The sequence below is a fragment of the Xyrauchen texanus genome, chromosome 40 (genome assembly GCF_025860055.1).
Source record: "Xyrauchen texanus isolate HMW12.3.18 chromosome 40, RBS_HiC_50CHRs, whole genome shotgun sequence".
In the NCBI taxonomy this organism is placed as follows: Eukaryota; Metazoa; Chordata; class Actinopteri; order Cypriniformes; family Catostomidae; genus Xyrauchen; species Xyrauchen texanus.
The window spans coordinates 29,448,539-29,470,555 of record NC_068315.1 but is presented as its reverse complement, the minus strand read 5'-3'; the positions used below and the strand labels follow the sequence as shown (position 1 = coordinate 29,470,555).

Here is a 22,017-nt window from a genome sequence, read left to right as displayed (position 1 = left end):
ATGCTAATTATATTTAATTTGCAACCTGAAACATGGCCCTGATCTGTTCAACAGCATAGTGTATTTATACTACAGCTAAATATAAAATTAGTGTTTGTGTTAGTTAAACCATCTTTTAAATATCTAATTTAGTGTTACTTCTGAGCATGACTCATTCATTGCTCTCTACTCCTTCATTCCTTCTTTAATAGTACTTATCTGTTGATGAAACATCTGTGACTCTGCATCTTAAATGAAACATGGGGTCGGTGTGGGGGGGTCTTGGGGTAAAAATGCAACCACAAGTAATGATAAAATAACTTAAAGTTCAAAATGTTGGTGGCAACAAATACTCTTGTTACTATTTTTATTTAATACATTTTGAGAGTTCTTAAAAATCTACTTTAAGTGGAGCATTATACACCATCACTGTTAGGAAGCGCACAACACCGATGGATATTATGAACACAAGAGCTGGAACTTTCATTGGAGATCGATAATAAGATGGAACACGATGAGGATCTTTGAGAGGATAATATCCTGAAGAAGGAGGAACACTTGTTCCACAAGTGCAGTCTTAGCAGTCCTTGTTGAGACCAGACAATGAAGGTAAGAATGAGGCAAGCATATATAGGGACTGCGATTGCCTAGTTGATTTAGTCGAGTTACAGAAATACTCCAAACAACCTGTCTTGCACCAACAATCATGCCACGGTCCAAATCACTGAGATCTCGTTTTTTACACATTCTGATGGTAGATGTGAACATTAACTTAAGCTCCTGTCCCATATTTGCATGATTTTATGCACTGCACTGCTGCCAAACGATTGGCTGATTAGATAATCGTATGGATGATTGTTGGTGCCAGATGGGCTGGTTTGAGTATTTCTGTAACTGCTGATCTCCTGGGATTTTCACACACAACAGTCTCTAGAGTTTACTCCGAATGGTGCCAAAAACAAACAAAAAATATGAGAGAGGTCAGCAGATAATGGACAGACTTGTTCTAACTGATAAAGTCTATGGTAACTCGGATAAATGCGCTGTACAATTGTGGTGAGAAGAGTAGTTGGGTTGGCAGTGTCTTGGCGGCACGAGGGGGACCTACACAATATTAGGCGGTTGGTGGTAATGTTGTGGCTAATCAGTATGTGTGTATATATGTATGTATATACAGTATATACATTTATAAATCAGGTTTTATGAAATACTGGGTGTAATGTTTTTATAAAGCAAATCATGTCTTAAGTAGTAATAATAACAATAACAATAATAATAATAATAATAATAAACAAATAAATAAACACCTAACGTTACTACAAAAATCAACAGCCTCTATTCTCATTACCCATTAGAAATTCCTTAGGGAACACATGGTGAATTAGCCTTCTGGGTTTGCACACAAATTCATGTCAAGTCTGAACAGCTCTGCAGTAGAGACACGAAGGTGGAAAGCTTGGATTGGTGGGTAATGAATGCTACCACTGAGTGACAGTTTGGTGATTGGGTGGAAGGACTATTGATATAAGATAAACCAGTTGGAGTGTGGGCCTTGGGTGTTAGGTTTGTTGGAAGCCTTTGAGGACGATTAAGAAGAAAAAAACTGACCAGTGGTTTGGCTACAAGAATGAGGGATGGAAGGGTCGTCATTATATCCACTGTTGAGTTTCAGCAGAAGGGCTGTTGAACTAGGCAAGCTAGACTGGTAGGAGTGTGCATTTTGGGTGTCAGTGTAGGTTGGGTTAGTAGGAGATCTTCAAAGAGTCTTGAGAATAAATTGACCTGTTGTCTGGCTTCATGCCTGAGGGGTGGAAGGGTATCCATTTATATTCCCTGACATCCCACATGTCTTGCATCAACTCATGTTCATCTGACCGTGCTTCCCTCTGGCGCTCGTTAAATGGCCCATAAGCACTTATGATCATCCTCTCTGCATCCAATTAGAGCCACAGAATTGACCAATGTGACCCTTGCCTAATGATCAGGTTTGCCTGCGCTTGAGCCAATAGTTGCGCCAACTATGTCAATTAGAGGGCTGCATTTGGTTGGCGTTATTAGATTTGTTCTCATATTTAAATGAGGCTCAGTGTCCATTTCTTTCTTCCTCAAGGTCTCATTGTCATACTGAGCTACCCACTACATTTCTGAGACAGCTGATTTTAATATGACCACAGTGGTCTTCAACGGGGATGTCTTCTCTAGTCTTGCCAGTTGGGATGCTTGGCCTGGTCATAGGCAACATTCTGACACAAGATTGGAGCACCACAGCTCAATAACCTCATATGTGAACCTGTGATCCCTACTGTATGGAGTATGGTTCAGCACTGGACTGGCCCCCATCCACACATTCATTTCTGACAAGCGCCAGCCAGCCAGGCAGTCAGGCCAGCTCTAGCTTTTGGGAAGCAGGCTTGTCTCAGCAGTTAGACTTCTGCCAAAAAACACTTCATCGCTGATGTCCACATTAGAGATCACTGCACATTGCCAACAAAAACATTGCTAGACATTTCTCCATTGCAGGGATTGTTGATTATTAGTAGGGTCGATACCAATACCAAATTGCAACTACAATTCAACAACAAAAGTTAAAATGCTAATAAACACATTGAATGTACAGTCAGCCGGTTGTTATCACACAATAAACCCCAACAGAGTTACCATGGCCCTGACGCAAAGCAGAGGGGTCTTGTATCATTCTGAAGGGGTTTATTGTGCAATAACAACTGTCTAACTGTACATTATTCCTAAAATATTGATTTTATGCTCATGATGCGAGCAGATGTCCACAGATGTGCGGTGGTTACAGAGCAATATCTGACCTCTGGATGGCACCATTAACATTAACCAAAAATTCATAAGTGATCTAAAAAAGATATATTGTAATTTGTTAGATCATGGCATGTTATGCATTAACTAATGTTAAAGGAATAGTTCGTCCCTAAAATTGAAATGGTCTCATCATTTACTCACCCCATCCCAGATGTGTTAATTGTTTTATTCAGCAGAACACAAATTAAGATTTTTAGAAAAATGTCTGAGCTCTTGACACTACAAGTGAATGTTGACCAGAACTCAGAAGGTCCAAAATCCACATAATGGCAGCATAAAAGTAATCCATACAACACCAGTGTTTAAATCCGTGATAAGTTTAAAGTTTAAATAAGTGATACGATGGGTGTGTGTGAGAAACAGATCAATATTTAATAGTCCTTTCTTACTATAAATCTACACTTTCACTTTCACATGATCAGGGCTGGTCAAAGGTGGAGATTTGTAATTATAAAAATGGCTCTTTGTTTATCACCTACACCTATCATATTCTTCTGAAGACATGGATATAACCACTGAAGTCTTATAGATTACTTTTATGCTGTCTTAATGTTATTTTTGGCCTCACTTGCATTGTAATATTCTTCTAAAAATCTTAATTTGTGCTCTGCAGAAGAAAGTCAAAAACATCTGTGATGGCATGAGGGTGAGTAAGAGATAATTTACATTTGTGGGTGAAATATCACTTAGTATTACCTACAGTATAGGACCTTCTATCGGGAAGACACGCAGGCTTGAGTGAATTTTAAGATGCCATTTATTTGATAAATGTAAAACAGAAAGTAATGTCTCTCTTTTTAGCGTAGGCCCCGTCCGGCGGTCCGAGTGAGTTGTACCCGGAACCGTCAAGTCCTGCCGGAGATAGGAGGCAGGGGCGAGGAGCCTACCCCTGTGCGGGACAGGGCTCAACTGGTGGTGGTGGGGTGGTGGAGGTTGCCGTGTTAGCACACTGAAACAGCAATGTGATAGATTGTGAGCAGACTTATCAAGCAATGGCTTACATGCGATTTGCTAGGAATTACCCAGCTAATGATGTGATGATGTACAGCTGCTAGTCTTCCCGCTAGAACTACGCTATGCTTCCATTTACTTTAAAATGTTACTAAACTAATTTTAAGGATCTGATATGGTAGAAATTGCTCTTTACGATAACAATTGCACATTACGACTTTTAGCGGTCAGTAAAAACTAGTTTTTACAGTTAACTACTTTAAAGTATTTATTAATTAAGAAAAAAAGTCAATATACATTAAAGAACAAATTTACACATTGCAAGCACCTGAACAGTTATTACAAACATTAACAGTCATTCTATTAATAGTTTTACACTTTGGTAAGCCAAAAATGCACTTTTTGTGGGAACATCTAAATTAGGTTTTATTGAATTCAGAAATATAATTGAATAAACTGAATCAACCTTAATGGTTCACACCAACAAAAGTATAAACAGCTGATTCCGGTAACACACTGCAACTTTGTCAGGTTACCTTAGAAACATTGTTTACAATGTGCAGTGTAGGTGAACAGAGCATATATGGCAGGTATATAACAATAGTATAAGTAAACATTCAGAAATAGGGAACAAAATGGTCAAATGTAAAATAAAATTACTAAAATAGTAGGCATAGTGCCATTATTAGATAAAATACATTACTATTGTGTTGATGCTGTCTGAGTTTAACTGAATCAGGCCTGCTATTAAAACAAGCTGACTAGTTTTGCATAGTTTTATTTTCCTTATTCCTAACTTTGGGTTAAACTTTGACTTACTAAAGCTACTAAAGTTTTCCAGCTAAGATCAGTGAGTGGTTTTCTATTTTTCTTGTCAATATGGTTGTTTCATTAATATTATGGACATAATAGACAGTGACAGGTCTATTAGGCTTACATTCACTACAGAAAAATTGACTTTAAATTAATACCCCATAAGATGTACATTTGTCCATTCATGCATGCCGACACGTTCACGCGAGCGCTCATCATTCAGCAAGTGTGTTTGAAAGTATGTATCGAATGGAATCTGTAATCAGTACTACCGATACAGCAGAAAGGCTTGTATCATTACATTTTTCCCCCAACTTTGTATCAAAATAGTACTTGAACCAGTAATCAGTTATGCGCATTATGTTGTTGATGTTGTTGTTTTTTGTCCCCCAATCCATTTTAATACTGAACAGTTTTGTGATTTTGGAGCTTGACAATGCCTGTTCCCATTCAATTTCATTATACGGCAATAAATAAATAAAAATAAAAAGGTCACATCAATAGTCGAGTCTTTGTTTCCATCCGTTATTTATGTGTGACATTTTAGGACTGAGCGGAATAAGAACTAGCATCTCTGTTTGAGTACACCGTAGCTCTGAGCTTCTGGGAGTCAAGGCTATTTAACAGCTTCTTCACTCTCCATCACAACAAACGAGAAGAGGAAGATGCTTTTTTGTCTTTGCTTTTTGTCTGCAAAAAGACAAATGTTTCCGCTTACTAATGTGTCTGAAATATAGCCTTGCAGTCACAACAAGAGTGGAGACGGAAATTAAAAAGTAATATAAATTCTAAGTCAAGACGACCATGTTTTTGCAGCTTTGTTTGGATGCACAACTTTGCAGGTGGGTAGGTAAGTCTTTGATCCTGACAAGTTTAGTCGAACCAAAACTAGACGCAGACAGTGTTTCTCGCACATGCGCTTGTCTGACCTACTGTGCTACACAAAGTACTGTATATTACTTATAGACAAGTGTGATACCTTAACTCTACCTTAAAGGTAAAGTTCACATCAAAATCTAAATTGTATCATTTACTCACCTTCAACATTGTTCAAAACCCATATTACTTTTCTTTCCTATTAAATACATAAGGAAATGTCAGGGGGCATTCACATCTCTAGCCATATACTAATATTAGTGCTGGGAAATGTATTTATTTTGCCAATAAAGTTTGATTTGAATTGAATCTGCCCATTTGATCCAATAATTTTTTTTAAAACTGAGAAAATACAAAAATTAAAATTTTAACATGTACATATTTAAATAATTAATATAAATTATGACTTTTCCTGCAGACAAAGTATAGAGTAAATATACTGCAAGTATGTTTTTTAATGCTTGTTGTTATGTATTAACAATCATAGTTTAATTACGATTACTCGTGAATAATCACAGAACACTTTGCGGTTAATTAGTTTAAAACTTTTTCATTTATTTCACAGCCTTAACTAATAGTAATGCATTCCTTAATTGCTGAGGGTTTCACTGCATATTTGTGTGCCTGTCATTAGTATTTTCCATTTTTTATTTGTCTATTTGGTCCTCTAAAATTCAGCAGCCTTAAACTCTTTTGTCAGCATTGTGCATTGTGTAACTCTGAGAGTTACGGTACAGAACACGAGAGCATGACTTTAGACTTTAAAAGTCCGTGTCTCCTGTTGTTCTGCAGTTCTGTTCATATTTGATTTTGTCTAGTGGAATTTCAAGCACAAAAAATATATGAAGGTGGAATAGCAGCTCCTGACATTAATGTATAATTTATGAATAAACAACAGAAAACATTTCTATCAGATTCTATCAGAATAATATTCACTGGCTGACATACATTGCAACTCAAAGGTTTCAACACTTGACTGAATTTACTGTAAGTTTCTCATGATCTTAAATAATTAAAAAAAACACTTTTGATCTAAAGGCTCATTCATAAATGATTTACTTTCGTTTTGTAGAAAAAATTGCCTACTTACAGTTGAAGTCAGAAGTTTATATACACTTAGGTTGAAGTCATTTAAACTCATTCTTCAATATGGAGCCAAAAATATGCCAAAACAATTTTAATTGTGTAAATTTGAATTACAGACTTTTGAATTTGAATTATAAGTGTGATTTTGCCAAATTTAATATTATGTTGTATTTTAAATAGGTTTGAATTTGAAATTTTAAAACTCCAAATTGTTTTGGCATATTTCTGGCTCCATACTCTCAACTGCTTTAAACTGGAAAGAATAGCAAAGCAATTGATTTTTGATCGTACTAAGTACCAATATCCTCTTACAGCCATGCTAAAGAAGAAAACTTAAGGAGTGTAAATTATATGATTCTTTAATACCAGTGTCAGGATGTAATAGCCTGGCTCCGCAAAGCATGAACGGCGGATAAACTCCAATTCTTCAATAAAGAGATCTTATCCACGTATCAAACCAGCCAGCGAATCACAACATGATGACCATTTGCTACAAAGTAAAACAAGTGTTTGACAATAAAAGACACAAATATGTATTTCGTGAAGCATTGATCTTTTTGCTCTTTGGTTAAGAGTTATTTGTGTCTGTGGTTATTTTATTTTGTAACAGTATTTGTTTGTATATTTTGAATAAATAAATAAATCAGATAAATACAAATATGTGGGGGGGCCAACTCGATAATATCATTCACAGCCCTTCATGGAAGTCGGCCTTTCGCTGTTGAGGTCTTATGCAGCAATTTAATTGCTGTGATTCTCTGATTGGTGGAGCTCTCTTTAGAAATATGGGTAGTGTATTTTTTATGATTTATTAATTTTTTTAAGCTTAAGTTGAAATAATGCTGACTGATGGCTTCTATTGAAGCAAATATCATCGATTAACAATCTCAGACCTCATGGCAGGTCTGTCTTGAAACGTTCAAAAGTTATTGTAAAAAATCAGATTCTCTGTGGAGAAAATGAACAGGATTTTTACTTCCAGAACACTTCTGTTGCATTCTGAAACTATAAAGGCTTAGAGGAAGGCACATTGACTTGTGAGTAGAGACAACTCAACATGCTGTGCCAAGCATCACCCAGTATACCCTGCACAGATGTGCTGCCAGCTTGCAAGGGCAGCAGCCTGCTGCAAGCCATATGCCAGGGGACCTCCAGGACTGGGCTCACCGCTGTTTGAGAAAGACGAGAGAGGGAATGCAGTGTTGCTTCCTAAGCTCGTCCCGGTGCTCGCCAAAAAGATGTTCATCACCCATCAGTGTGACACCGAAAACTATCTCGCCACATGCTGAGAGAGACACGGCTTTAAACAGAGAGGGAGGAGAGGCTGTAATGAGCAACCTGGAATAGAGTGAAAGAGGTGTAGGTGTACGCTGAGAGCGAGATACAACCACGGCACAAAAAGAACACATTTCTTGCTTTGACATGGCTGTGGAATATCATTAGTGTATTGTCACCCCTAGTGTTCTCAAACAAAATCAAAAAATAGAAATAAAGACAACAACAAACGAAAATATCCTTTGATTTTTTTGGTGTATTTTTTACCCTCGTGTGCACATAAAACACCTAAAGGTGAATTCTCTAAACAGTTCCACCAGGTTTCACCCAAAATTAATCCTGCTATCATGCCAAACCCCAATGAGTTTCTTCTGTGGAACACATAAATGCATTTTTTAAGAACATTCTGCCCACTTTTTTTTCAACATAAAGAAATAAATGGTGCTATCAAGATCCAAAATGATCACCAAATTCACCATAAGTGTTTCATAAGAGTAGTGCACAAGACTTGTGTGCTATATCCCTAGTCTTCTGAAGTCATGCGATAAGCTTCTATCCATTGAATCCATCCATTTCGTTCAATACAAATGAAGCTTATTATAGATTATGGCTTATTCACAAAACTCAGCATTATTGCTTGGCACAATTAATATTCTGCTCTTATCGCCCATAGAAAAAAAGCTCTAAACTATAAAATGTGTGTATTTTATAGTGATCATGGTAGTAATGTTTATTGAATTATAAGTGCGTATCGTCTATACAAAGATCCATCTAGGCAATTGGGCCTTGCAAATTGTATTGAGCACTGAATTTTTGGGTGTGTTAGAGCCGTTACCTGATTTGCATTAATAAATCGTGCGCTGAAACAAAGCAGACAGCACAAGCAAATTAATGACACTATCAGTGGGTGCAATTCATTATCGGTGAATACCCCCCTCAGTGTCACAAAGTGTTTCTTACAGTATTGTCACATTTCTAACAATGGGGGTGAATAACCGGCACTCATAAAATATTTCTTGAACATGTTAAACAGTATTCATGATTCTATAATATCCTTGAACACCGGATGATCATAAGGGAACAGTGTTGGCACCATGAGATGCTTTTGGCCCTTTAACATGGATTCGGTATTCCGTGGCTGTTTTATGCATAGTAATCATTGGGAATGATGACTCCCATGAGATGGCCGCTCATTTCATTAACCACCCCCCTTCACTAGAATAGCTCTTTAACGGTAAAGCCTTTCAAATGTTATAGGGTGTAGTAAAGTGAACGATCGGCAGCCGGTATCAAGAAACCCCATACGCTAAGAAAATGCTTGACAATACCCTTACAATTGTGAAGGATTTCTTAACTTAAGGGATTGCTTGCTAAATCTGATACGCAGGAGATTTAAGAATAGTATAAATGTTATTATAGGGCTGTTTTGGTGTAAAGTTTATTATGATTTCTTTATTTTGTCTGTTACAGGGTACAGTAACAGGTAGAGTTTTTGTCCATTAAGGTGATAAAGGTCTATGTTGAATGATCCTGGACTCAGATTCAACTGAAAACTTGTATTGAATTATTAAGATTGCTTAAATCAGTGCAGTGCTGATATTTATATTAATCAATGTAATGCAGTCAATGAAAAGGAGGAGGCGAGAACGGGCTTGACAATATAAATAATAGTTTTAATGACAAACTTAACAGACAAAAACACACATGAATGACATGGCCGTAAACTATCTCTCTCTCCTGCACAATCCTCCGCAGTCGGCCTTTATCCCTCTCGGAGGCTTGATTAGCCTGATAAGGGACCAGGTGTGTATGATCACGACCCAGCCCCGCCCTCCGCCCTGGCACAGTCAAGTCATGTGCTCAAACATTCTAGTTAGGCATTACTCTAAACCCCTAACCCTAAGTATTATAATTCTAAAGATATAGCTGAAGTGTGTACTTTTGGTGCCACTGATCACAATTGCAAAATTAAATGTGTTTTCAAACAGCCTTCCGAAAACCCCATAGCATCTGCCATTGGTCAGCCAAACAGATACTCCCACCCCAACCCATGCCATTGGTTGAGTCAATGTTGTTGTGTCGGGCTGGATGGGCTGCACAAAACAAACAGATAACTTTTTATAGCTCCACAGAGACACAGTGTTTAATTTTTTTTTTTATTAACTTTCATATGGATTACGTTTAGTTGTCTCTGCATATTAAGCCATGACAAAGTATTTTAACACAAATGTACATGCTTCAGCTTTATCTCAGCCCAAACAACCTCCTGCAGATTTTCATTTACACAGAACCAAGTGCTAAACGTACCTTTATCTTAAACACTATTATTGTACTACGTTTCAAGCACCGCTATTTCCTTCAGGAAATGCGAATCTAGCTCCTCTATTCCTTTTGAAAACAAAAACAACTGAAAAAGATAAAAAAACAAAAAATCCTCTATTGTTATGAGGATTCATTGTGTCTAATTACAGTATATTTGCATGTGTCCTTTTGCATTTGTATAAATCTAGCAAGGACAAGCAAATAATCAGTTTTTTGTTAATAATAAAATACATTATGGGGAAAAAAATGCCACAAGGGCTTTTTGGAAATTACACTTACAGAACTAATTTAAATGTTAATTTCTCATGGCAGGAACTCTTCTGGTGGAGAACATGCAGATAAATGGAAGAGCAGAAGACCCTGATCGCACCATCTCTTTATCCTTACGGGTCAACCACGACTACTGGGTCATCCTGGACCCGGTCAAACAACGCCTGTATCTCAACAGCACCGGACGACTTCTGGACCGAGATGTAAGTAACCCATAGATTTGACATTCTTGTGATGTATCTGTTCTAAGGCTGTCAATTAAACATTAATTTAGTACAATTCATTTTAACGAGTTCTTGTGTTACAAATAGCTACAAATAACAGGGTGTACAGTAACACAATGGAACTAGATGCTTGAGGTCAATTTTTTTTAAAGCTGAGATACTTTGAACTCAACGTGGCATCTTAAAACAGTGAGACGTCACACAAAAGGACAAAAAAACTTACATCTAAGGCATGTGTACACAGAAAAAAGAAAAGTGAACGCCCCCTTAATTCTACCTCACACATTGATAAACTCAATTCCAGGGCAATTTTAGGCTTATGATTAATGATGTGGGAATATAATGACTTCTAAAGCCACTTTTTGTAATGTCTATGTAATGCTTTACTCATCTGATTTTTATTTTATCTTCATTTGGGGCTATTTTCAACAATATTTGGATATATGCAATAATTTGTGATTTATTTGATTAATTAACATTGTGTTATTAATTCCATTAAACATTTCTGTGACAACCCTAATCTGTTCATATTTCTTTTGGGTCAGGCAGGACTATAGTTTTAAAACCTTCTCCTTAGCTCCTAGCTGAGAAACCAGTTGTTCACCAGAATGTAACACTTTGTAAGTGGTCATTTTTCGGTTGGCCTGCTGCATGCACACTATGCAAATGAACTGCTCAATCTCTCGTTTTCTCTTTCTCTGTCAGCCTCCCTCCTACATTCAGTCCATTGTGGTGCAGGTTCAGTGTACTAATGAGCTTGTTGGCACGGTGATACTGCATGAGGTGAGGATAGTTGTACGGGATCGCAATGACAACGCCCCACGCTTTCAGCAGCCACGCTACTATGTTGCGATTAATGAGGTGAGTTTCTGTTTAGAACTTTTTCTTTTCTTCTACTTCTCTTCTAATTGTGCAGATGTGATGAACTTTCCATGTGTCACGTTTGCCGTTTCTTTAGGTGGGTCATTCGAGCAGTGCATCATGCCCCTATCATATTCAGTATAGTGCAGAAGTTGTAGGCAGTTTTGTAAAGTGAGGATGTTTTCAAAAATAATGCCATGAATAATTTTTGTTTAATTCTATACAAACAAAATAAATAAATAAATATTTCCGGTGATAAGCTTAAAATAGCACCAAGTCTCCTAGTTACACTTGGACAAGGTTTTTTTTTAAATGTGCGCTCAGTAACTTTTTGTTTGTGTCATCTTGGTCTTACAGTGACACCTAGTGGTGTGGATACAGCATCATTCAAAATCAATAGTTTTTAGATACAGGTGCCATTGTAGTTGTTTTTTTTAATGGGGAAATTCAAAATAAAATAAATAAATAATCTGTTTTAGAGCTCCTTGTTCTTCTATTCATTTATATTTGCAAAATGAATGTTGAAATCTAAAATTGATATTTCTTAAATCACTAAAATAATCACTTAAAACTGAATCTGAAGACGAAGCATCAAATGCGTCTAAGACCTTTGCACAATACTGTATTTTATTCAGGATTCTGTGATGTTTTATGATGTTAGTTGGCTTGCCATTAAATTGGCCTGGTTGTTTTAGATTCAAGCTTCCAGTAGCTGGTCAACTAAATAAAGTTAAGCTTTCAAGCGGAGTATAGAGTTAACGTAACAAAACGTAACATCCTCCATCATGGCTGCGTCCAGGGCACTCTCCTGGCCAATCAGTGATCTGCTGGATTTTGACGTCACATTTGGAATCGCTTGGAACCATGACTGAGGTGGTACTAAAAAATGTATCAGGTACTAGGTGCTATCCACAGTGGAAAACCCCAAAAAAGCAAGCTGAGTTGAGTCGAGTTGTACTGTGCAGTGGAAACTTTTACAGCCAACAACTGAACACGTGTGACTTACAAAGCTGAGACATTCTTCTTCTCATTGTATCTGTTCCTGTGTGAAAAAAAAAATGGTGGCCTGTATGTAGATCACTCAGGGGAGGAGCTATGATAATAGGGTGGAGTCTGTCACCAGTCCTGGGCGAGGTCACGTTAGAGCAGAAATTAAACCATTCATTTTGACACACTGATTTTGATTAATAGAAATATAAGAAAGAAGAGTGGGTGGACTTTTATCATTGTACTGTGGTTGTGTACCAAACACTGCCGTAATAGGTCCCCTTTAAATGACAACACAAGTATATTATTTATTTATTTATAGAGTTAAAAAGGTTCTGCATAACGAGGACGACAGAACATCGAACATCAGATTCACCAATTTGCACTTTCATTCCGGTGCAATAATTCTCATAGAAGTTTTCAAATTGAGCGTTTGCCATTAATGGTGATTGTAATTGGAAATTCACTGAGTGGAGTGTACCAGTGTGATGTTTTACTGACTCCAAGGTTATTTTGTTGTAAATGAATTGCACTTGTGGGGTTTGCAACTGAAGCTTTTAGCTGTTAACCTTCTCACTCTTTGACTGCTGTGTAATTACCCCAGAAGGGTTGTAGTTTACTGAATAAATCTGCCGCTCAGCTTTTGCTTATTTAGTTCCTTAGTATTTTTCCATTCCATTTGCAATGCGTTTAGAGATGCACTGATATTGAAATAAGCTGATTATTTTCAAATAATAATTGATAACTAATAAACAGTTTACAGCTTTATTAATCCACATGGGACAATACTAAATAAATACATAAATACAAATACTACAACACAATTAAACAATATATTTAAAAACTCAGAGCAACAAAAGCTGACATGCACTCTTAAAGGGAAAGCGTGCTTCAAGAGACCTATAAGTGCTATGTTACAGTAAAGGTACATGTCAAAGGTACATAAATAAGCAGTAGCAAGTTACCATTAAGTCATCCAACATCAGCCAAGAAGTGGGTCTGCTGGAATCCCGTCTTGGTCTCTGGAGATCTTCTTCCGCTAAATTGACTGCATGTAGAGTTTGGGGCTTTCAGCTAATTGAAAGTGGTTCCCCAGAGAGCTGTCAATAGAGATTTCCCTCATTAGGAGGCAGCTTCAGTGGCAGGCAGCCTCCCCTGGAGTGGCCTCAAAAACCAGCTGGCTGGATTGCCCACTATCGATTTCGAGGAGAGTTTGAAAGATTTGACTGACGCACAGAGAAGAGGAACCAACACAGCTCAGTCTATCTATCAGAAAACAAGCACTACAAAGTACACTGTAGAAGTCCACAGAGAGCTAAAAGGAACAGGTTTATTAGACACTATGAAGTCCATAATAATGTTGGGGAAAAAGCATTGAATGGACGTGTGAATTGGGTAGTGAGCGGTTTTAAATGACTAGAAGGTTTTGTGTTCAATGGCAGTATCTTCTTTTGCCCTGCAGTCCATTGAGATTGATTGCATGTCTTGATAAGCAATGGTTAATATGGTCATGAGGAACAATTAACTCTCCCCTAAAACTCTGGATTAAAAACAACCCTTTCTGGGTAGTTTTAAACACATTGCTGGGTAAATGTAGATCAGGCAGATGTTGGGTAATCCAACCCAGCAAGATGAGTTGATTAATTATAGGCGAAGTGTGCAGTTTTTGTACAAACAAATGGAATTTCAAAAATGATGTCTCTCATTAGTTGGACAGTTGGTTCCACCCCAAACTTACACCTTTGCTAGAAATTTTCAGTCACTATTGTCAATTTTGCTGAAGCGATATTTTTATAGTATCCCAGACCCAGTGTTTACTGTTTACACTGCAAAAACGTATTTTCAAGACAAGTATTTTTTCTAGTTTTCTGTTAAATTATCTAAACATTCTTAAAATGTGCTTTATTTACTTGTCAAGCAAAATGGCATAAGACATTATGCCTTGTTTTAAGAGAAATTTGACCAAATTAAGTGAATTTTAGACTTAAAGTTGCAAAATGTAAGATTCAGAAATCCTTGTTATTAATGACACCTCTGGCCGTTAAGTGAACTGCAGCCAGCTACCTGTTGCTCGTGCACACACTCGTGCACACACACCATAGCGACGTTAGCATCAGCCAAAACAATGACGTAATGTACAAAGAGACAACGTGACAGATGAGGTAGCATAATTAAAATGACACAGTTATGATTGTTTTACTACAAATATTGAGACTTTATATTTGACTCTCCAGTGCTGGAACAGGGCTAAAACAAAGTGTGGATATAGGCCTGACTATGCAAGCCTGTAGATTGAAGTAATCACTTTTCTTTGCATGATACATTGACTGCATTTATATGATAGCCTATGTTGGCGTTAGCTAGCTAGCCAGCTTTATCAATAGCCATTAGCTAAATTTGGTGGATGATGACAGTAGCTGTTTATAAAATAGACTGCACATTATAAATATGTTGACACAATTCAGTATTGATGTGATTCCATCACAACTGACATTTTGATGTATCGAAACACTATTGTTTTATAATAATAGATTGAGTATGTTTTTGAACATTGAGCTTGAACATTGTCTAGCATTCATTTCATGTGTTGTTGTAGTTTACCTTGCTGAATAATTACAGATTAACATTGTTTATGTCAGTTTCTGTGCAGGCACGATCAAGTTAGCTAAAATTACACAAATCAATCCTTAATAGGCTTTAATAGGTAATTTTTTTAAGTTGCGTTACAAGCCGTTCACACGTTGTGGGGAAAAAAGGTGAATATTACATGAAAATTTTTACATAATGTACCATTAAACATGAAAAAAATATGTATATCTATACAAATCTGCCAATGGATTAAATTACACGTCAGCTTTAACCCAGCAAGTTGGATAGCACTTTTAACCCAAATGATAGCTCATAGAAAAGCTGTAAAATATGACTATAAATAGATTAACATTGAACTTCAATATGTGATTACACCTACACAAAATTACACTTACTATGAAATCATACACACGTGACATAAAGACAGTTCAGATTAAAATACATTTAATTACAATTTCTTTAAAATTATGACAACTAATTAAAATCCATCGCATAATACTCAAATACTCATGAAAACCCCAACATTGAAAAATAAAATATATATAATATATTATAATTAAAATTATTAAAATTATTCGTTTTAAATTTGAATTGTTTTATTTAAAAGTAGACATCCTTTGGCCCCAGAGGGTCAAACAATATTACAAATATACAGTATTAGTAGGTTGAGAGTCTGGAAGTCAACACAATTGCGACATCACAATGCTTTAAAAGTCACTCTTTTGCAGTGAATTCCATTTCCATGTAACAGCAACTTCTCTGATTGGTGGTACCCTCTTCAGGATTATGGGTAGTGCAGTTCTTCACTGTCAAATCAACACAATTTTAGAAAGTGAAAATTAAATGAAATCACAGACCTTAGTGCTTTACAAAAGCATATATCATCCCTTAACAACCTCAGCGCTCATGGTAGGTCTGTCTTTAAAGGCTTATATGTTGTTTTTAAAAATCAGTTTCTTGATGGAGTAAATTAATAGGATTTTTACTTTCAGAACATACTGTTGAACTACCTGTCCTTGTACAGTTGTACATTTATTTATTATGTGTGTACAGGTCCTTCTCAAAAAATTAGCATATTGTGATAAAGGTCATTATTTTCCATAATGTAATGATAAAAATTAAACTTTCATATATTTTAGATTCATTGCACACCAACTGAAATATTTCAGGTCTTTTATTGTTTTAATACTGATGATTTTGGCATACAGCTCATGAAAACCCAAAATTCCTATCTCAAACAATTAGCATATCATGAAAAGGGTCTCTAAACAAGCTATTAACCTAATCATCTGAATCAACTAATTAACTCTAAACACCTGCAAAAGATTCCTGAGGCTTTTAAAAACTCCCAGCCTGTTTCATTACTCAAAACCGCAATCATGGGTAAGACTGCCGACCTGACTGCTGTCCAGAAGGCCATCATTGACACCCTCAAGCAAGAGGGTAAGACACAGAAAGAAATTTCTGAACAAATAGGCTGTTCCCAGAGTGCTGTATCAAGGCATCTCAGTGGGAAGTCTGTGGGAAGGCAAAAGTGTGGCAAAAACGCTGCACAACGAGAAGAGGTGACCGGACCCTGAGGAAGATTGTGGAGAAGGACCGATTCCAGACCTTGGGGACCTGCAGGAAGCAGTGGACTGAGTCTGGAGTAGAAACATCCCCGCATTCCCCAGGTCAAGCCACTTTTGAACCAGAAACAACGGCAGAAGCGCCTGACCTGGGCTACAGAGAAGCAGCACTGGACTGTTGCTCAGTGGTCCAAAGTACTTTTTCGGATGAAAGCAAATTTTGCATGTCATTCGAAATCAAGGTGCCAGAGTCTGGAGGAAGACTGGGGAGAAGGAAATGCCAAAATGCCTGAAGTCCAGTGTCAAGTACCCACAGTCAGTGATGGTCTGGGGTGCCATGTCAGCTGCTGGTGTTGGTCCACTGTGTTTTATCAAGGGCAGGGTCAATGCAGCTAGCTATCAGGAGATTTTGGAGCACTTCATGCTTCCATCTGCTGAAAAGCTTTATGGAGATGAAGATTTCATTTTTCAGCACGACCTGGCACCTGCTCACAGTGCCAAAACCACTTGTAAATGGTTTACTGACCATGGTATTACTGTGCTCAATTGGCCTGCCAACTCTCCTGACCTGAACCCCATAGAGAATCTGTGGGATATTGTGAAGAGAAAGTTGAGAGACGCATGACCCAACACTCTGGATGAGCTTAAGGCCGCTATCGAAGCATCCTGGTCCTCCATAACACCTCAGCAGTGCCACAGGCTGATTGCCTCCATGCCACGCCGCATTGAAGCAGTCATTTCTGCAAAAGGATTCCCGACCAAGTATTGAGTGCATAACTAGACATAATTATTTGAAGGTTGACTTTTTTTTTGGTATTAAAAACACTTCTTTTATTGGTCGGATGAAATATGCTAATTTTTTGAGATAGGAATTTTGGGTTTTCATGAGCTGTATGCCAAAATCATCAGTATTAAAACAATAAAAGACCTGAAATATTTCAGTTGGTGTGCAATGAATCTAAAATATATGAAAGTTTAATTTTTATCATTACATTATGGAAAATAATGACCTTTATCACAATATGCTAATTTTTTGAGAAGGACCTGTATATATTAAGTGTATTTTGATAGTCTTGATAAAGTCTTGTTGATTTCCACCCTAAAAACGACTGTATGATTTATTTAAAATGTATTATTTACCTCTCCAAGGTCAAAAATGACAGACCACAATGGGAGGGTTAAATTACTCTCTTTACATTGCCCAGTGCAATACCTTTAAATGTCTTCCTTGCTCAGAACGATTTCCACAAACTTTATTTGTGGAATAACTATATCTAAGGCAGATGTTTTTATCTTGAAATTTCCTCTTAACTCCCTTCTGTCAGGTATTTGTCTCTTTTTCTCTCTAATATGTCAGCACATGTACTAATACCTGATTTCCCAGGTGCCTCAAGCTTCCGCAGGATTCTTGTACTTAATGCTTCCTATTTTTCCTGCTTTTACCTCTCACTTCTGAGAGCTGCACCACAGCAGGACCTCGCTATGAAAAACAGAAGAGAGTTAGTGCTGTCTGCTTTACAAGAGCTTGTCCATCAGTCTTTCCCTCTGAAGAGAGCTGTTTAACACAGTGGTCAAGATGCTTAAGGCGTAAACTGGTTCGCCAACTCGCCGGCACCTGGAAGTAAGATGATGAAATGACAGCAGCAACTCAGGATTAAACAGCATTGTGTTTGATGGACAGACAACCGAGGGAGTTTAAGAGAGACAAAACAGATCTTAAATGTTTCCACCACGTAATATCATTTTTTTGTTATTATCTTTTCCAGCTAACACCTGTTGGAACCACCATCTTCTCTGGTTTTACTAGGAACAACGGGGCTGTTGACATCGATGATGGGCCTAATGGACAAATTGAATACACCATTCAGTACAACCCTAAAGATCCGGTATGCCACCTTATTAGGCATTTTACTTTGTATTATACTTTATATGTATTTACTAAATATAGATTCAATTTTTCTATAGTCCTAATCTAGTTTTCATGGCCATATTCCATCATCTCTCTTACCTTATCAATTAAACATGCTGTTTTTGCTACTGTACCCTTAAAGGGCTCATATCACAAGGAACATTTTTGAGATAAACAAGCTTGGCATACTTTGATACTTTAACTTGTGAAACTCAGAACTTCCTCTCTTCCAAAAAGAGCATTTGTTATAACTAAGCTCCAAAAGCTGATCTCTTCTAATGCATTAACACAGAACTTCCCACATTTACACGGTGATGCCTCTGTCTGAGAAGAAACTTGGTCTTTCCTGTCATGGTGAGGTAATAAGGAGAAAGCAGGATTTTTCTACAACCATAGTGATATGTTTCTGTCATACTTTTCCCATTTAAATTGAGATTTTATTTTGATGGGATTTTTTTGAAGTGTTTTGAAGTGTTTCTGTGTTGCTTGGATGGAAATGCAGGTGGCTTTTTATTTAAAGGCTGCTATTTAATTAGTTAAATAAATATGTAGTCTGTGCATCGCACAACAAAGTGAATTAGTGCTCTGCTCCAGTTTTACCCTTATCCTAACCTAAGTGCTCACATTTGAAGCATGCAGCACATACAAACTATATATTTATTTCATTAAATCGCAGCCTTTGCAGATTATATTCAAATTAGGACACAACCTGATTTTAATTTTGGTGTTGAATGTTTACAGAATGACATTGTTATGTCAGATGGTATCAGTTTTTGGTATTGGAACATTTTTACGAGCACAAGTAAAAGTGCATTAGGGCATTATCGTACCCGATTCTGATCCCATTATTGGTATCGGGACATCCCTATTCACAATTAAGGCTGTTGATTTTACATGTTAGTATATAAACATGAAAAGCAAAAAAACATGCCCCCTTACTGTATGTAAATTCCAAAAGGAATTTTCCTACCAACAAGGTAATTCAAACTTGAAGTGTGGAATTCATGTTTTTTACTACATTTATCCTAATATGACACAGCATCCTTAAAATGTCCCACTTCAAAAGCGTCTGTCTGATGCATGTGTACAAATGGAACATAATAATGCGTAGTGTGAGAACAGCCCAACTCAGATTGACAAACTCAAATTCAAAATGAATTGTTGTTGAATGTAGGCTAGTAATAGGCTTACAGTATTTTCAATGATATGGAAATAAAGCAAACAATATATTGACGACTTAAGCTACATTTACAGTAGTATTGCATAATTAATACTTGTCTGGACAACAATGTGATGTCTTTGAATAATCTAAATTATTATATTTAAAAATATACAGTATATTATATTATCCAAGTACTGAATAAACTAAGCAGGGTTAAGCTTGTTCAGTTCCTGGATGAGAGGCCTCCTGGGGAAAACTAAGGTTGCTGCTGGAAGAGTTGTTAGTGAGGCCAGCGGAGGGGGCTCATCCTGCAGTCTGTGTGGGTCCTAATATCCCAGTATAATGACTATACTGCAAAATTCCCCCCACTGGCCCTTCTTAATCTCAATAATAATCCCAATCCATGAATGAGCTCTGTCACTCTACTCTCTTCACCAATAGCTGGTATGTGGTGAGCGTACTGGCACACTATGGCTGCTGTCACAATCCATGTGGATGCCGCACACTGGTGGTTGAGGAGATTCCCCAAGTGTCAGAAAAGTGCTATATAAATATAATCTTTCTTTCATTCATATTTTTTTCATTATTATACACCAATAAGCCACAATCTTAAAACCACCTGCCTAATATTGTGTAGGCCCACCTCATGCGAACAAAACAGTGCCAACCCACATCTCAGAATAGCATTCTTAGTTGCTATTCTTCTCAACACAGTTGTACAGAGTGGTTATCTGTTTTATCGTAGACTTTCTCAGTTTGAACCAGTCTGGCCATTCTCTGTTGACCTCTCTCATCAACAATTCATTTCCATCCACAGAACTGCCACTCACTGGATGTTTATTTTGTATAAATTTTTTTGGCACCATTCGGAGTGAATTCTAGAGACTGTTGTGCATGGAAGTCCCAGGAGATCAGCAGTTACAGAAATACTCAAACCAGCCCATCTGGTATCAGCCATAATGCCACGGTCCAAATCACTGAGATCACATTTTCCCCCATGAAGGTTGATATCTGCATGATTTTATGCACTGTACTGCTGCCACATGATTTGCTAATTAGATAATCACATGGATGATTGTTGGTGCCAGACGGGCTGGTTTGAGTAGAAGAAATTTTAGCTCATTATTGGTTAAAAGGGGAATAATGATCTAATCTCGAATATTGAAATTGGGACAAATGGCTAGATCCCCTGGTATTCTCTGTACGAGAGGTCCCGGCAGCCTCCACTGGGTGTTCCCCATTTGAGCTGCTGTATGGGTGGTGCCCGCGTGGCGTACTTGATATCATATGTAAAGTTTGGGAGGAGGGACATTCAGCCAGTAAGAATGAAATTCAATATGTTCTTGATCTTAGGGCAACTAACACAGGAGAATTTGCTTCAAGTTAAAGAACTAAAGAGCTGACTGTATAACAAGGGAACTTGGAAATAACGTACACTTATTACTCCCCACATCGAGCTCCAAATTGCTCGCCATGTGGCAAGGACCCTTTGAGGTTACACAACAAGTTGGGGATCTCAATTATGAGGTAAAGCAAACCAATAGAGTGGGCGCATGTCAAATATATAATCTCAACCTCAAGAGGCGGTCCTTGTGATATTGGCTATAGTAGTTCCAGAGAGGGCGAGCTCGGTCCAGAGGTGAATACAAAACCTAAACATATCATCCCTGTCACTTGCAGAGACCACCTCTCACTGTATCAAGTCGCAGAGGTTGCCAGGTTGCAACAGGAATTTTAAAACATGTTTTCCCTGCTACCAGAAGAATTGGTCTATCAGTGATTGGTCAAACCTGCTTGTTCTAGTTCATAAGAGCGATGGGTCTGTACAGCTGTGTGGATTATAGAGAAATCAACCCAGTGTCTAAATTTGATGCATACCCAATGCCTTGCGTTGATGAGTTGCTCGATCGGAGTGGCACTACTTGATTTTATTTGACTTTGTATTTGCCAAAGTGTTATGACAGATCCCCTTGACACCAATTTCCCATGAAAAAACAGCCTTCTCCACACCGTTTGGATTACACCAATTCGTGAAGCTTCCATTCGGTTTGTTTGGGGCTCCTGCCACGTTTTAGCGCCTTATAGTCCGAATCATCATACTGCATTCGGCTTACACCACTGCATATTTAGATGACATCATCATTTAGAGAAAGAGATTGCTGCGACGGGCGGGGCTCACAGCAAACTGCAAGAAGTGTGTGGTTGGACGGGTGGAGGTATGGTTTCTGAGATTCCACTTGGGCCACGGCCAGATGAGTCCCCAAATTGACAAGACTGTGGCGATTGCGACCTGCTCAAGACCCAAGACCAAAAAGG

The 22,017-nt window shown here is 37.6% G+C and overlaps 1 protein-coding gene across 1 annotated transcript in view; it reads left to right on the top strand.

The window, feature by feature from the left end:
• The window catches only part of pcdh15b (protocadherin-related 15b), a 314,409-nt gene that overhangs the window by 5,637 nt on the left and 286,755 nt on the right, over positions 1–22,017 (top strand). Inside the window, exons 3-5 of the mRNA XM_052112379.1 lie at positions 10,444–10,604; positions 11,331–11,486; positions 18,397–18,516. Of these exons, the coding sequence (XP_051968339.1) occupies positions 10,444–10,604; positions 11,331–11,486; positions 18,397–18,516 (437 nt within the window). The remainder of the gene's footprint in view (positions 1–10,443; positions 10,605–11,330; positions 11,487–18,396; positions 18,517–22,017) is intronic.